This window comes from Pipistrellus kuhlii, unplaced genomic scaffold, assembly GCF_014108245.1.
Source record: "Pipistrellus kuhlii isolate mPipKuh1 unplaced genomic scaffold, mPipKuh1.p scaffold_m20_p_22, whole genome shotgun sequence".
Taxonomy (NCBI): Eukaryota; Metazoa; Chordata; class Mammalia; order Chiroptera; family Vespertilionidae; genus Pipistrellus; species Pipistrellus kuhlii.
In genome coordinates, this window is record NW_023425521.1 from 6241431 (window position 1) to 6258884 (window position 17454).

A 17454-nucleotide genomic window follows, 5' to 3' on the forward strand; every position below is an offset into this window, starting at 1 on the left:
GGGAATGTCAATGGAAGCGTTCAGTCTTTTGTTTTATTTTTTAAAATGTTTTTTAATAGGTTTTTAGAGAGAGAGGAAGGGAGCAAACAGAGAGAGGAACATCATCCATCTGCTGCCTTTTGCATGGTCCCTACTGGGGATTGGCCTGAAACTCAGGCACGTGCCCTGACAGGGAGTCAAACCCTGACCTCTTGGTTCTTGGGTTGATGCTTCATGGCTGAGCCACACTCTTTTGAATGTCTGTCACCTGGAATCCCGTGTGTGTGTGTGTGTGTGTGTGTGTGTGTGTGTGTGTATGTGTGTTGGGGGGGCGGGGTCCAAGTCCCATGGGGTCGAGTTTTGTCAGCAGCTTACTGAGCCTCACTCTGCCAGCCTTTGGCTAGCTTGAGTTTTTCATTCTGCTTAGAATACAAAAGTCATATGATTTGTAAAATGGGAGGAGACTTTTGAAATCATCAAATCTGATACTTTAAAAAATATATATATATTTCATTGACTTTTTTACTGAGAGGAAGGGAGAGGGATAGAGAATTAGAAACATCCATGAGAGAGAAACATCGATCAGCTGCCTCCTGCACACAACCCATTGGGGATATGCCCGCAACCAAGGCACATGCCCTTGACCGGAATCGAACCTGGGACCTTTCAGTCCACAGGCAGTTGTTCTATCCACTGAGAAAACCGGTTAGGGCTAATGCTTTTTAATTAGTGGTAGGAAACTAGAGAATCAGAGATTAGGCAACTTGACCAAAGTCACCCGCCAACTCATTCATAGTGACAGAGAGAAGGCCAGTGGCTGTCTGGGGCCAGCAGGGGGAGGGATCCAGAGACACAGGAGGTTCTTGGTGGAGCATGTCTTGGTCATGCGTGTAGTTTCACGGGTGTACACATACACGAACACTTACCAAACTGCACACACTAAGCAGGCACAGCGGAGTGGATGTCAGTTACACTTCGGCTGAGCTGTTTGAAAAGTCACACCTCCAGTCCGAGGCTGAGCAGGGAGGAGAACACACACCCTGTGCCTTGAGGCTTTCACACTTCTCCTTATCCCAGCCTTTCCGAGTCGTGAAGAAACCTTTCCCGTAATGTCATTTACAAAAACTCCACTGTTAGAAAATCTCTATACTGAAAAATAAGAACGCCCTTAGCAAGCCCTGGCTGGTGTCCGCTGGTTGGAGCGTCACCCCGAACACCAGAGATTGAGGGTTCAATTCTCGGTCAGGGTCCATACCTCAGCTGTGGATTTGATCCCCAATCACATGCAGTGATGATGGCGCTGGCCCTTCCTCTCTCTCTAAAAATCAATAAAAACACGTCCTTGGTGAGTTTTAAAGAACGTCCTTCACAGCAATAGCAGACACTGGGAGACGGAAGAGAACCCCATGTAGCTGGGAGGACGTGGGGGCAGAGTGAGGTGTGACTTGGCTCTGTTTACCTGTGTTTATCCTGGCAACGCTGTGAGAAAGGTCATCTTGGATGGGTCCAAAGCCTTCTGTTGAAGATAAAAGAGATGGGGACGAGGTGTTCACAGGACTGTACTTTGTGAAGTAGTTGGTGGCCACCACAGGCCAAAATAGTTTTTCAACAATTCCTGGATGAGAAAGAGAGAGGCAGGAAACATTCCAGAAAAGCTCCAATTCTTCTCACTCTCTCCTTCTCCTTCTCCTTCTCCTTCTCCTTCTCCTTCTCCTTCTCCTTCTCCTTCTCCTTCTCCTTCTCCCTCTCTCCTTCTCCTCCTCCTCCTCCTTCCACTTCCCTTCCTCCTCCTCCTTCTCCTCTTCCTCCTTCCCCCTTCTCCTCCTTCCCCCTCCTCCTTCCCCCTCCCCCCTCCTCCTCCTCCTCCTCCTCCCTCCTCCTCCTCCTCTTCTTCCTCCTCCTTCTCTTTCTTCCTCCTCTCCTCCTCCTCTTCCCCCTCCTCCTCCTCTTCCTTCCCCTTCTCCTCCCCTCTTCCTCCTCCTTCCACTCCTCCTCCTTTCTCTCCTCCTCCTCCTCCCCCTCCTCCTTTTTCCCCTCTCCTCTTCCTCTTTCCCCCTCCTCCTCCTCCTTCCCTCTCCTCCTCCTCCTCTTCCTTCCCCTCCTCCTCCCCTCTTCCTCCTCCTTCTCCTCCTCCTCCTCCTCCCACTCCTCCTCCTCCTCCTCCTCCCACTCCTCCTCCCCCCCCCCTTCTTTTTCCCTCTCCCCCATCACACCAAGCATGGCCAGCTACCAGAGGCCTAAAATAGCTTCTTTGTGCAGAAGGTGAAAGTACAGGGTGACGGTGGCTGGCTCCGCCCCTCTTCGCACTGCTGCTGACCTGGTGCTGACCAGCGGGCGGGCCGCAGAGGGATTCTGTCCCATGGGGCCTGCATGCTCGCTGGGTAGCCACCAGGGCCTCCGGTTTTCCTGCCGGAATATGTTTTCCCGAGCTCTTGCCTCCCTAGCAGGAGTTAGGAAGAAACGTGCATGCATCTAAGGTGTTGTTTTTCCTTTGTCTGATTTTTTTTAGAACTGCAAATATAATACACAAGTGTAACACATGCAAACGAGATAGAATTACGTGAAATGCACACAGGAGTGGGGGTGGAGTAGGGGCAGTGGTTCCGGGAGACAGATGAATTCAACATGATTTCTGTCCGGGTCTGGGAGATGCCTGTCCAGGGGCAGGAGGTGCGGTTACCGAGCTGCGCGGGGGGCCTGGGGACACAGGATCAACCCTGAGGACATCCTCTGGGAGGCCACACGCTCAGAGACAGTTAAGCCACTGGTGCTGGTTCGGCAGGGTTTGCCTCGTCTGGAGTCCCCTCTTCGGGGGTCCCTCGCCCTCCTTCCCTGCTCTGTGTCCCAGGAGGCTGACCCTAACAGACTGGCTTCCATCTGGACTGAACAACGGGAGGCAGCAAGAGGAGAGGGAGAGTTATCTTCCCGAGTCTTTTCAGGCTTTATCTCCTCAGCCCTCAGCACAGTGAACTGAAGCAAGTTGCTGAGCTGACCGGGCCTGCTGGGACATTTTCCTGCCGAAGTGACTTTAGACCTGGGTGGATGGCCACACAATGGTGCCTGGATGACGTTTATCCTACAGGGACAAGGTCCATGCTGGTCACATGGTACAGTGTTCAGGGCAGCATGACCCCAATTCAGGCCCCGCGTCACACCCTCTGCTGAGGAGGAGGACATGGGTGACTAGAGTGACGATGGTGATGATGATGGGGGGTCCATCGACCTGACAGAGTCACAGGAGGATTTCATTTTAGCGCTGTGTGCCTCTGACATGTGGCAAGATAATACTTGCTTTGTGAGTCGATCCTTTCCTTAAGGTGTAGTTTACATGCAATGTTACGCTTCCAGTTTTAAGAAGACAGGTGAGTTTTTACAAACAAACTTACCTCTGTAACCACCACTCCTATCAAGATATACAACGTTTGTCACCTCAGACAGATCCCTATGCCCCTGACAATGTAATCCCTCACCCAAGCTCTCCACCCCCACCCCTGTCAAAGCCAACCACTGTCTGACCCCTATCTCCATCTCCCCAACCTCACAGGATGTTGTGTCCAATGAATTTCTTTTCTTTTCTTTTTTTAAAAAAAATATATTTCATTGATTTTTTTACAGAGAGGAAGGGAGAGGATTAGAGAGCCAGAAACACCGATGAAAGAGAAACTTCGATCAGCTGCCTCCTGCACACCTCCTACTGGGGATGTGCCCGCAACCAAAGTACATGCCTTTGATGGGAATCAAACCTGGGATCCTTCAGTCCACAGGCTGATGCTGTATAAACTGAGCCAAAAACGGTTTCTGCCAATGAATTTCTTTTCTTTCTTTCTTTCTTTCTTTCTTTCTTTCTTTCTTTCTTTTTTTTATTTTAAATATTTTATTGACTTTGTATAGAGAGGAAGGGAGAGAGAAAGAGAGTTAGAAACATCAATGAGAAAGAGTCATTGATCAGCTGCCTCTTGCACACCCCCCACTGGGGATATGCCCACAACCAAGGTACATGCCCTTGACCGGAATCGAACCCGGGACCCTTCAGTCCTCAAACCGACGCTCTATCCATTGAGCCAAAAACGGTCTTGGCTGCCAATGAATTTCTTGTAACCACCCTCAAAGCATGCTGATCTTGCCTTCACGCCCATTCTGTGCTGTTCTCTGCGATGTACCTGTAGTTATCCCTTTTCACTGGTTAACTCTCCATTTTCCTTTAAGACTCCTCCTCCAGGAAGTCTTCCTGGCCTTCTCTTCCACTCTGGCTGGGTAAGGTGCTCTGCAACTAATTCCAGCACTGCATTGACAGCATCGCCATTATAAATAGATTCTATTCATAATTCTCCCCATTTACCTGTGAGCTCCTTGAGGAATGGGGTCATTTAATATGCTGCTTTAAATTCCTGACTCTAGCCCAATGCCTGACATACAATACATTCATTGTTTAAACGAATAGGTGAGTTAAATAAATCATTCCCCTCCCCCTCTCCAGGACACAATTATTAACTTTTAACATCATACTACATGTTTGACCCTTTTGGTTACAAGAAACAAAGACTCAAAATACGTGTGAGGGTTTGTAAAGAGGCACACACAGCCATGTTTCCTGAGCAAAGTGTTCAGAGCTTTCACCAGATTCTTACAGGGATGTGCCTCCAAAGACACAGATAAGAACCACTGCACCAGGGACATGGCTGACTGCGCCTTCCTGAGGCACCTCCCTCTTTGTTCTTTTCCAACTTAAACATTTTGTCGGCTGCCATCAATAGCCACCCATCTTGTACACACAGAAAAGGTGCTTTGTATGACAAGCCACAAAGGGTTCTGATGGTTGCGTAGGAGGGTCACCCGTTCATTGTCTAGCTATGAAAACACCAAGGACCGGAGACGTGAGGCAGAAGTTGCTTAGACCAAGGAGCTGGCCCAGTAGTAGGGACTACAATGAACTCCTCTTTCTTCTTCACTTCCTTTCTCTTATTAACCAACATCTCGCCAGTTCCACTGATCATTTTGCCCCCTAAACACTTTTAAACATTCTTTGAGTGCCATGCACTGTGTTACACATTTCCCCATCCCATGATATACCCGATCCTTCTGTTGGATACGATCTTCCTCTTTCACTTTTCAGATAAGGACACCGAGACTTTGAGACTTTAAGGAACCTGCCCAAGGTTGCCCAGCTGGCTATGGCAGAGCTGGGAGAGGCACTGTGTTTCCCACCGCCTCGTCTTACTTCTGTACATAACTCTGTTCCGAGTGGGAGGATCTGTCGCAGAGCTGAAAAGCTCCCTCTCGTGATGGATCCTCCCACTCAGGTCTCACCTGAGACTTCGCTGGGTCCCCGAAGACAGACAGACAGACAGACAGACAGACAGACACACACACACACACACACACACACACACACACACACACACACACACACCGCCCCCTGGCGGCAGGTGAGCGCCAGCGCAGTGCATGCTAACGAGCGCGCGGAGCGGCTCGCTGATTGGCTGGCGCGGATTCCAGCTGCTTCCCAGGGGCGGGAGCTCCGGCGAGTAAAGGGGCGCCGCAGGCAGCAGCCGCCCCCGCCCCGCGCTCTCGGGGTGCCCCCTCCGCACCTCCTTTTGGGCTTAAGGGTGTGCGCGAGGCACGCCGGCCCTTTCACTGGCGGGCTTCTCTCTTCTTCGGTGTATCTGGCTCTCTCCCCTTTGTGCTCTGGTTCTGAAATCCTCCCGCGTCCAGGATGACAATCCGGCACCAGGGCCAGCAGTACAGGCCCAGGATGGCCTTTCTCCAGAAGGTGAGCTGGTCTGTCTCCGGGCCCTGGGAGGGGCGCGGGGACCCAACTCTGAGAAGTGTCCGCGGAGATGCTGGACAGGCTCAGTGCGATCCATCGTGTGGGCAGGAGCGGAGGGCATCCCCTGCGGTCCCTTAATGACGCTGCTGCTATTAGACGACTTCTTTGCAGTGTGTGTGTGTGTGTGTGTGTGTGTGTGTGTTTTAAATACTATCATCATTAGGTTTCCACGTAACCTGTCTGCTGGAGAGGGAAGCCAGGGGCCATGGTCTGCAGCAGGCTCAGAACTACCTGTTACTCAGGAGAGGAGGGTGCCTGAGGCAGTTCAGCCAAGGCTGTCACCTGCAAGACTGTCTCCAGATATCGGATATCGTTATAAGGCACCCAGATGTTAAATTAACATTTTGGGGGGTTATTTTTTGGATCCCAAGCTGTAGAGGTTTTTTTTTTCTTTTCTTTTTTTTTCTTTTTTTTTTTTTCTGTAGTGAAACCGAGTAAGTTTTATTTCAGATTTGGAAAGAATATCAGTATCTGTGAGAGAAAAAATCCAATTAAAATATTTAAACAAACATTTCTGCATGTAGAAAGAAGAGTAGAGTAATTGTTCCATTAGGTTATTCTCTTCGCTACGCCGGCTATCCCAGAGAGGCCGCTGGTGGCTGGGCCTGGGATGGCCAGTCCCCCAGGCCAGGCCGGAGGCTCTCAGAGCAGGGCATGGGGAGCAGGTCCCACCATGAGGCAATGCCAAGGTTGCCTACCCTTGCCAACTCTCTACAGAAGCAAAAACAGTGGGAGATGGCACCAAACTGCGGTATTTTAAAGTGTGTGTGTGTGTATGAGTGTGTGAGTGTGTGTGTGTGTGTGTATGGTGACTGTGTACACATCAATCATGCAATGATATATTTGTAGGATCAAGGACACCTCTGCTCCCAGCACCCCCGAGTCCCCCATTGGAGCATGTGTATCTGCTTATCTCAGGTCTCTGTGCTGGCAGCAGAAGTCAGACCCTTTCTCTTCGGCCTCAGACCAGGTGGCCCGGCACGGGCTGTGCTGTGGTCGTGAGGGAGGTGGCGTGTGTCTTGCCGGGTGATGTGTTTGGAAACAAAGTGGCTGGTTTTGTTGTGAACTCTTCAGAGAAGCAGCGCCTGGAGAGATCGCTGGGGGATTAGGTCCTAGGTCACTCGTCTGCCCTTCCTTCCGTCCACAGCCGCCTTTCTGGGCGCCGTGTCCGCCACCTGAGGCTTATCTTGTTGAGTGGCATTAGCCGAATGCTCTGTGACAAGCGGAGCCCTGGGCCCCCGGAGCTCAGTTTGTGGGTGTAGTCAGTGCCCACTGTCCTGATTGCCTGGGACATTCGGTGCTGAAACCTGTTCCCCTGCTCACACTCCTTTGCCCACTCCCAGGAGCTGTTTGTACACAGGCAGTGGAGGTGTGAGGCTCCTCCCTAAGACAGGCGAAGGTTGTCAGACAGGACCCCAGGGCTGATACCGCAGACACCAGTTTCTAAACGCAGAGCAGACCACCTGAATCCCTGTCTGAAAGCCATGGGCATCTTCCAGGATTCCCCAAGGCTGCCTTCTTCCTCCGCCCCCAGACAGGCAGGCTGGAGGCCCGGGAGGAATGGGCTGGAGAGCCTCTCCTTGTCTCCTGAACCTCAGACGTTCTTGCCATCGTGGCTGTTGTCTAGCAGAGTCTCCTCTCCTTACCTTGGCCTTTCGACTGGAGTCTGGTCACCAGCCTCTTCCACCACCATCACACTCTTACCTCTTCCACTCCAGCCTCCTCCTCCAGCCCCCAGCTTCATCTTCCACCCCTCCCACTCTCCCCCTCCTCCTCCCCAGCCTCCCCTTCCTCCTCCCCAGCCTCCCCCTCCTCCACCCCAGCCTCCCCTCCTCCTCCCCAGCCTTCCCCTCCTCCATCCCAACCTCCTCTTCCTCCATCCCAGCCTCCCCTCCTCCACCCCAGCCTCCCCCTCCTCCATCCCAGCCTCCCCTCCTCCACCCCAGCCTCCCCTCCTCCATCCCAGCCTCCCCCTCCTCCATCCCAGCCTCCCCTCCTCCATCCCAGCCTCCCCTCCTCCACCCCAGCCTCACCCTCCTCCACCCCAGCTTCCCCCTCCTCCATCCCAGCCTCCCCTCCTCCACCCCAGCCTCACCCTCCTCCACCCCAGACTCCCCTCCTCCACCCCAGCCTCCCCTCCTCCATCCCAGCCTCCCCTCCTCCACCCCAGCCTCCCCTCCTCCACCCCAGCCTCACCCTCCTCCACCCCAGCCTCCCCTCCTCCATCCCAGCGTCCCCTCCTCCACCCCAGCCTCCCCCTCCTCCACCCCAGCCTCCCCTCCTCCATCCCAGCCTCCCCTCCTCCACCCTAGCCTCACCCTCCTCCACCCTAACTTCATCTTCCACCCCTCCCACTCTCCCCCTCCATCCCAGCCTCCCCCTCCTCCACCCCAGCCTCTCCCTCCTCCACCCCAGCCTCACCCTCCTCCACCTCGCTACTGAGGTCCTTGCCAGGTACACAGCTCCCTAGAGCAGGAGGCAGGATAGAACCAAGGTGTGCAGAGCAGGTCTCAAGAGCCTGTGCCAGGGGATCCTTAGTGATGAACCTGCTGCACTAGATGCCCAGCTTGCTGAGGGCCTGTGTGCACCTGACATTCACTACGCAAAGAAATGGAAAGGAGTATTTCTGAAGTATTTGTGGTCCCCAGTGGGGGCCTGACCTACACCTTCTCATTTATCCCTTAAGACAGTGGCATTACACAACATGGACGGGTGAAGCAGCAGGATGGTTTGCAGACTCACCAGGGGTTGGGATGGTCTGGAGTGGGCAGGAGGCTGACGGACAGGAAGGCTGGAGGGAAGGGCCCAGAACTGGGGGCTTCAGTGTTGTGCGGAGGAGTCTGAGGCTCTCTGTGTTCAGGGAGGCGCTGTTGGATGTTTTACAATCAGAGCTGAGTGAAAGGAGTTGGTTTACAGGTTAGAAAGGTGGTTCTGATGAGAGGGCACGCGTTCTTCTCTACCCTGGCTGCTCTTTGAGAAATATGGCTCTCAAGTTACCCTCCTTAGAGTTTCTGACTCACTTAAAAGGTAATTAAGTGGGGTAGAGACCAAGCGTTGGCCTTTTTAATGGTTTTTAAAAAAACATTTTTTATTGATTTCAGAGAAGAAAGGAGAAGGAGGGAGAAAGATAGAAACATCAATAATGAGAGAGAATCATTGATTGGCTGCCTCCTGCATGCCCCCTACTAGGGATCAAGCCTGAAACCTGGGAACCAAACCATGACCTCCTGGCTCATAGGTCAACCCTCAACCACTGAGCCGCCCCAGCTGGGCTAATTGATTATTTATTTATTTATTTATTTTGAGAGAGAGAAACATCCACTTGTTCCACTTGTTTATGCAATCATTGGTTGATTCTTGTATATGCCCTGACTGGGGATCAAACCCACAATCTTGGCATATTGCAACCATGCTCTAACCCAATGGTCGGCAAACTGAGGCTCCCGAGCCACATGCGGCTGGCTCTTTGGCCCCTTGAGTGTGGCTCTTCCACAAAATACCACGGCCTGGGCGAGTCTATGTTGAAGAAGTGGCGATAGAAGAAGTTTAAGTTTAAAACATGTGGCTCTCAAAAGAAACTTCAATCGTTGTCCTGTTGATATTTGGCGCTGTTGACTAATGAGTTTGCCGATCACTGCTCAGACCAACTGAGCCACGCCAGCCGGGCAGCATAGGTGTTTTAAATAAAGTCTCTCTAGTGATTTGAATGCACAGCTAAGATGAAAGCCCCTGGGGCATTTGAGCAACTCTGGAGACATTTTGGGTTGTCACCGCTGGGGAGGAGGATGCCACGGGCATCTTGTGGGCCAAGGCAGGTGCACGGGACAGCCAGCCCCACGGCCCAGACTGACCCTCCCACCGTCAGCGTCAGCGGCACCTCGGCTGGGGGTGCATTTCAGAGTGCAGGTGCCAGGGGGACGGAGCCTGAGAGCCAGGATGGGGGCCAGAGAGGAGACAGGTCAGGCACAAAAGCAGAGTCAACAGATGTTGGCCGCTGCCGGCTGGAGTCACCGAGGACGCTCCTGGGGCTTGTGACCGGGGTGTAAAGGGCAGGTTTTGGGGGAAGACTGTGAGCCCCGATTAGGGGACGGCGCTTTCGAGGGTCTTCCAGACGCCGCGGTCCGATGGCCGGAAGGTCAGCTGGCCTCCGTCAGTGTAGCCAGACGCATTAGCAGGAGCCCCTCCCGCTTTGTTTGCAAAATCATCCCCTGGTTCCGGTCGCTGTCCCCATCTGGGTACAGAAACGTCCTGATTGGTATCATCCCTCCCGGGAGCCTTGCTAGGCTTAAGGGAAAATTCTAGCTCCACAGATCTTGCGCATGAGTGACAGGTCCTTAATGCGAGGCGTGGGCGTGGAGGAGGGTGGGGTGCGGAGGCCGTCAAAGCCATTCTTTCTGCTCCTTCGAGATGTGGGGGTTCCCTGTCTCGCCGACCGTCACACCGCAGCACATTGGCAGCTGAGAGAAGCAACGTGGGCCTGACACCCCACCGCCCCTGCCCCCAACACGGGGTCCAGCGGGTCCGGCACAGCCTGGTTTCGTGACATTTCCGTGTTGTCTGGGAAGGCGATGTGGCTGCCTGGAGGTGCCGGGAGCTAAGCCTGACATTTGGGGTGGAGTGGGGATGGCCATCCTCTCCCTCATTCCTAGCAGACTGCCCGCTGGACGGAAGTTGGCAGAGTCAGCAGAGTTGGCAGCCGTTGGGAGCGGAAAGTCATGGACTGGTCACTCCCTGGAGGGCTTGGGAGATCACCAGGCTCTCTCCTGTCTGCCATGGGCAAAGGGCTTTTGGATGGAGCCAACGCTCAGACCAAAGCAAACATTCCCTCACTTGGGCTGCCAGGACCAAGGGCCACAGGTTGGGGGCGCCCAACAAGGGGACTTGATTTGCTCTCAGTTTTGGGGATCGCAGTGTTAGTGGGGTTGGTTTCGTCCTCGGTCTCTGCTCTGGGCAGCCAGAGGGCTGCTTTCTCCCGTGTCCTCAGGTGGTCTTCCGTCTGCGTGTGTCCGTGTCCCAATTTCCTTCTGGAAAGGACACCAGTGGTAATGGAGTTGGAGCCACAATGACTGGCCTCATTTTAATGCCATTACCTCTTTTATTTAAAACAATATATTTTATTGATTTCAGAGGGGAAGGGAGAGGGAGAGATAGAAACATCCATGATGAGAGGGAATCATTGACCGGCTGCCTTCTGCACACCCCACACGGGATGGAGTCTGCAACCCGGGCAGGTGCCCTGACTGGGAACGGAACTGTGACCTCTTGGTTCATAGGTCAACACTCAACCACGGAGCCGCGCCGGCCGGATTCCATAATCTTCTCAAAGACCCTCTGTCTAAATGGGATCACATTCCCAGGTCCTGGGGGTTAGGACTTCAACATATGAATGTGGAGGGGTCGCAGTTCAGCCCCTGACAGTCCCTTAGAGGCGGTGCCACCAGCCAGAGCCTTTCCTCGCTGGGTGGCTGGGAGACCCTCCAAGGAGAGTCCTGAGGAGAACGATTGGTGTCCCAATGGGCCTGGCTCCCTCAGCATGTTCTCGAGGTCCCTGTAGGCCCCCTCCTCTCTGGAAAGGGTGATCCACCTGCCAGAAAGAAATCTGACTCCCCTCATTGTGTTGTAAAAATAGCTCTCATTATTCCTCCTCGGAAGGTTATTTTCAAGCTCTTTATAGCTAGATTTTAATTTAAATTTTTTTTTTTTTTTTTTTTTTTTAACACGAAGAGAAGGGATCAAATTCCCTGACTTTCTCTCTCAGGGGAATGCAGGTTTCTAACTCATGCGGTGGGTGTCTACATCTTCTTCAGTATCGGGGCCCTCTGTTTCTTCGAAATGCTGCTGTTTCACCTAAAAAATCATTTAAAAATAAATGTGGGATTTCACCCGCAGGCCCTCAGGCCCCAAACGCAGGCACTTCTTTTTAAAAAATATATTTTATTGATTTTTTTACAGAGAGGAAGGGAGAGGGATAGAGAGCTAGAAACGTCGATGAGAGAGAAACATCGACCAGCTGCCTTTTGCAACACCCCCTACCAGGGATGTGCCTGCAACCAATGTATATGCCCTTGACCAGAATCGAACCTGGGACCTTTCAGTCCGCAGGCCGACGCTCTATCCACTGAGCCAAACCGGCTTCGGCAGGCAGGCACTTCTTGAAGCAGCATTGGAAACCACAGCGCAGGGCTAGCTGAGAACTCGGAAGGAGTGACTCCCACAGCCTGTGGCTGCTGTGTCCCCTGGCCATGTCCAGGGGGAGTGAGGCCACCTCCCAGCCCTCCACACCTCCCTCTTAGCTCCCCTCCCTGCTGTGGCCGCTCTGCTGGCCCAGTGGCCTGAGATACTGTGAGGCCTCGACATTGCAGACCAAGAACTGAGGCTCCGAATGGAGCGGAAGGGAAGTCTCCATCCCAGAACAAGCCCGTGAGCCAGGACAGTGTCCTCGCAGCGGAAGCCAGCCTGCAGTCGGTCTTGCACAAGGAGCCCCAGAGCGACTTTGACCATGCGCTTGATCCTGGTTGTTTCTCGAGATGCTGGTTTAGCAACAGATCGAAAGTGGACTCTCAGTCCTCAGCCGTGACTCAGGACGTCGTCCCACACCCTTCCCTCCTCGGGGAGGTGGGGACCTTCCAGCTGCAGGAGCTGGCTGGCTGAGGGGCGGGAGGCAGGTCTAATTTGTCCAAATCAGGCTTTCTTGGCATGATTTCCCCCCACCCTCCCATCCAGGGCAGCTGGGTCAATCTCTCTCTAATGTTATATCTTTTTAAAAAAATCCTCACCTGAGGATATTTTCCCCATTGATTTTTAGAGAGAATAGAAGGAAGGGAGGAGGGGGAGAGAGAGAGAGAGAGAGAGAGAGAGAGAGAGAGAGAGAGAGAGAGAGAGAGAGAGAGAGAGAGAGAGAGAGAGAGAAAAACATTGATGGGAGAGAGACACGTTGATCGGTTGCTTGCCGCAGGCACCTGGATTAGGGGCCGGGGACTCAACCTGCAATTGAGGTAAGAGGTACCTTGACAGAGAATTGAATTCTCAAGTGGCCGATGCTCTAACCACTGAGCTGCCAGCCAGGGCGCTCAGGCTCTATTTTTAAAATTTACTTTATTGCCGGGGAACACTTCTTTCAAGAATTTTAAGTGTACAAACAATGTGGTAGCACAGATCCCTATAATCTATCCATGTTGGTTAACTGACATTTTATGCCCTTTTTACTAGCAACCCCCTCTTTCCCTCCCTCCACTCTTCCATTTATGTCGCCTGTTAGACACTTCACCTAAGTGGAAGCATGTAGGCTTTCTGTGACTGGCTTAGATCACTTAGCAAAATGTCCTCCAGGTTCATCCGTGATGTTGCATGTGGCAGAATTTCTTTTTTTCTTTAAAGCCTGAAAAAGATTCCATGGTGTGCATGTGCCACGTTTTCTGTACCTGCTCATCCATCAGTGGACATAGGCTGGTGTTCACATCTTGGCTACAGAGGATTATGCTGCAGTGCACACGGGAGTGCTTACAGCTCTTCAGGATCCTGATTCCAGTTCTTTCTGAGAAATACCCAGAGGCGGGGTTGCTGGGTGGTACGATGATCCCGTGTACTTTTTGGGGGGACCTCCTTACAGTTTTTGTTTTGCATTCGCATCAGCAGTGGACTGCGAAGGTCCCCATTTCAATGTCCTCACTTTCCTGCCTTTTCACTCTTCCCCCTCCCCCCTCTCTCCCCTGGAGCACAGCCCTCCCTCCCTGTCAGGGAAATCCTACTCTCTCCATGCACACTGCTTTTTCATCCTCTCAGCCTCCTCTTCTTCCTGGTTCTTATTCCAGTCAGTATCCTCCCTGTTTTTTTGATGCAACATTTAGCCGGCCTTTGCCATCTCACACATGCTTACTTTGTGCATGGCTCGATGCTAAGTGCTTTACACGGATCGATCTCATTTAATCATTGCATCATTCCTCTGCTGGCGAGGCACCTGCAATCTCCATTTTATGGAGAAATGAGTCTTAGTGAGATGTAGCAATTCATCTAGCGCAGTGGTCAGCAAACTCATTAGTCCACAGAGCCAAATGTCAACAGTACAAACTCTTTATAACTAGGTTTTAATTTAAATTTTTTTTTAACACAAAGAGAAGGGATCAAATTCCCTGACTTTCTCTCTCAGGGAAATGCAGAGAGAGAGAGAGAGAGAGAGAGAGAGAGAGAGAGAGAGAGAGAGAGAGAGAGAGAGAGAGAGAGAGAGAAACATTGATGGGAGAGAGACACGTTGATCGGTTGCTTGCCGCAGGCACCTGGATTAGGGGCCGGGGACTCAACCTGCAATTGAGGTAAGAGGTACCTCATGGGGTGGGTGTCTACATCTTCTCCAGCATCGGGGCCCTCTGTTTCTTCGAAATGCTACTTTTGAGAGCCCAATTTTTTTTTGAGAGCCCAATTTTTTAAACTTAAGCTTCTTCTATCACCACTTCTTCAAAATAGACCCTCCCAGGCCATGGTATTTTGTGGAAGAGCCAAAGGGGCCAAAGAGCAGCATATGGCTCGAGAGTCGCAATTTGCTGACCACAGATCTAGGGTATACTTTGGAGCAGGGGTTTGAACGGAGAGTTTTAGCCACCCAGATCCCTAGTGTTTATCTCAGTTAAATTTCTGTTTTCCTACAAATGTCTTCCTAGCTCTCCGAAGATGGGGTACTATCTCTTTTACTTTGTTCTGCCCTCCACAGTGCTGGGCATGCCATACATGCTCAACAAATATGTGCTTAATCAATGAATATATTTAATGGGTGAGTAGAGCTAGGTTTTTACTCCCAGGTGTCTGAATGCAGCCCTATATGCAAAGTTTCAAAGATGCATTCATGGTACAAATGCTACAAATGATGATTCTGTCAATAACCACTAACGTATGTCTCCTTATAAAGCATCTACATAGGTTTATATGACTTTGTCCTTATCTATCTTTATGCAGTATAACATATATCATGCCTTATAAAGTATTTTCACACAATTAGATTCTAAGAGATGAGAAAACCATACTTTGTAATGCAGGGCTGTGCTCAGAGGCCTGGAGAGTGTATTTTATGATGTAGCAGGAGAACGATGGTGATGACACCAGGTGGGTAAAACCGAGGGGAAGAGGTAGACCAGTGAGCTCTTTTAGTGTGGGGAGCAGACAGGTTGGCTTTCAGGTGCAGCCCCCCATGAGGACAGGTCCAGCTGTGCACAGCTGCCCTGGCTTCCGGAGAGGGAATCTCGGCCAGCGGTTCTGGGAGAAGTGGCCTTGCAGGGCTTTGAGCACAGAGGTGACATGTTCTAAAATGATGAAAGACTCGCTCTAGTTGAGACTAGACCGAAGGGTTGACATGCCACAGTGAAGCCCCATCACTTTCTGCCCAGATTACAGTGACAGCTGTGACGACATCTCCCGCTTTTGTCTCCTGGGGCAACCTTCTGCAGGCTTCAGTGACTTCCCTCTGCCATAGACCACGTTTCTGAAACCCAGGCCAGACTATTCAACCCCTCAGAAACGGCTGCTGGGACAAAATCTGCACACTGGGCGTGGCATTCAAGGTCCCTGCCACCGGGCCTCCACCTGTCCCTCCACCCTCACCATCTGACTGCTTTCTCTCCCTCTCACACTTTCCCATGTTTTTGCTCATCCTCCCCCTTTCTGTCCAGGAAAAGCCTTTGTTGTCATGTCCCATCTTCTCCTAAAAGTCTGTGCAGAATCTCCAAGTCAGGAGGAGTCTCCCAAGCACTCCCACAGAGAGGGCACGTGGGCCTGGAGCACACTGCTCCTCTAGTTCCGGTGGCCCTACTCAGTGCCACATCGTGGTTTGCTGTGTGTCCCTTGACCCCCTCAGCCTCTGATACGGTTCCCCTGAGCCACACGGTTTGCTTCTGCCTTGCAGATTGAAGCACTAGTGAAGGACATGCAGAGCCCAGAGACGGGGGTCCGAATGCAGAACCAGAAGATCCTGGTCACCAGCATTCCTCACGCCATGACAGGTAACTTAGTCATGTCCTGGAACAGATCACACAGGGGGGCTGGCAAACTACTGCTCCTGGGTCACATTGGGCCCGCGGCCTATGTTTATAAATAAAGTTTTATTGGAACATGTCCACATCCCCACTTATGTATTGTCTTTGGCTGCTTTTATATGACCATGTGGTCGGCAAACTCATTAGTCAACAGAGCCAAATATCAACAGTACAACAATTGAAATTTCTTCTAACGCAACTTCTTCAAAATAGACTCACCCAATATGTACACAGATAATAATTTAACTTAAAAAAAAAAATTAAAAAAAAATTAGGCTTAGGCTTAGGCTTAGGTTTAGGCTTAACTAGGCTTAGGCTTAGGATTAACTAGGCTTAGGTTTAGGCTTAACTAGGTTTAGGCTTAGGCTTAAGCTTAACTAGGCTTAGGCTTAACTAGGCTTAGGTTTAGGCTTAACTAGGCTTAGGCTTAACTAGGTTTAAGTTTAGGCTTAGGGTTAGGCTTAGGCTTAACTAGGCTTAGGCTCAGGCTTAACTAGGCTTAGGCTTAGGCTTAGGCTTAACTAGGTTTAGGCTTAGGCTCAGGCTTAGCTAGGCTTAGGCTCAGGCTTAACTAGGCTTAGGCTTAGGGTTAACTAGGCTTAGGTTTAGGCTTAACTAGGCTTAGGCTCAGGCTTAGCTAGGCTTAGGATCAGGCTTAACTAGGCTCAGGCTTAACTAGGCTTAGGCTCAGGCTTAGCTAGGCTTAGGCTTAGGCTTAACTAGGCTTAGGTTTAGGCTCAGGCTTAACTAGGCTTAGGCTTAGGCTCAGGCTTAGCTAGGCTTAGGCTTAAGCTTAGGCTTATCTAGGCTTAGGCTTAGGCTCAGGCTTAACTAGGCTCAGGCTTAACTAGGCTTAGGCTCAGGTTTAACTAGGCTCAGGCTTAACTAGGCTTAGGCTCAGGCTTAACTAGGCTTAGGCTTAGGCTTAGGCTTAACTAGGCTTAGGCTTAGGCTCAGGCTTAACTAGGCTTAGGCTTAGGCTCAGGCTTAACTAGGCTTAGGCTTAGGCTCAGGCTTAACTAGGCTTAGGCTTAGGCTTAGGCTTAACTAGGCTTAGGCTTAAGCTTAGGCTTAACTAGGCTTAAGCTTAGGCTTAGCTAGGCTTAGGCTTAGGCTTAGCTAGGCTTAGGCTTAACTAGGCTTAGGCTTAGGCTTAGGCTTAACTAGCCTTAGGCTTAGGCTCAGGCTTAGCTAGGCTTAGGCTTAGGCTTAGGCTTAACTAGGCTTAGGCTTAAGCTTAGGCTTAACTAGGCTTAAGCTTAGGCTTAACTAGGCTTAGGCTTAGGCTTAACTAGGCTTAGGCTTAGGCTTAACTAGGCTTAGGCTCAGGCTTAGCTAGGCTTAGGCTTAGGCTTAACTAGGCTTAGGCTTAGGCTTAGCTAGGCTTAGGCTTAACTAGGCTTAGGCTTAAGCTTAGGCTTAACTAGGCTTTGGCTTAGGCTTAGGCTTAACTAGCCTTAGGCTTAGGCTCAGGCTTAGCTAGGCTTAGGCTCAGGCTTAACTAGGTTTAAGTTTAGGCTTAGGCTTAACTAGGCTTAGGCTGAAGGTTAGGCTTAACTAAGCTTAGGCTTAGGCTCAGGCTTAGGCTTAGGCTTAGGCTCAGGCTTAACTAGGTTTAAGTTTAGGCTT

The 17454-nt window shown here is 51.4% G+C and overlaps 1 protein-coding gene across 3 annotated transcripts in view; it reads left to right on the top strand.

Annotated features, from left to right (window-relative positions):
• Window positions 1-5487: 5487 nt before the first annotated feature.
• RGS9 (regulator of G protein signaling 9) overlaps window positions 5488-17454 on the top strand; it is a 53800-nt gene continuing 41833 nt past the window's right edge. For all 3 annotated transcript variants that reach the window (XM_036451172.2, XM_045586285.1, XM_036451174.2), the window contains exons 1-2: window positions 5488-5749; window positions 15696-15792. In XM_036451172.2, coding sequence (XP_036307065.1) covers window positions 5693-5749; window positions 15696-15792 — 154 coding nt within the window. In that variant the 5' untranslated portion in view covers window positions 5488-5692. The remainder of the gene's footprint in view (window positions 5750-15695; window positions 15793-17454) is intronic.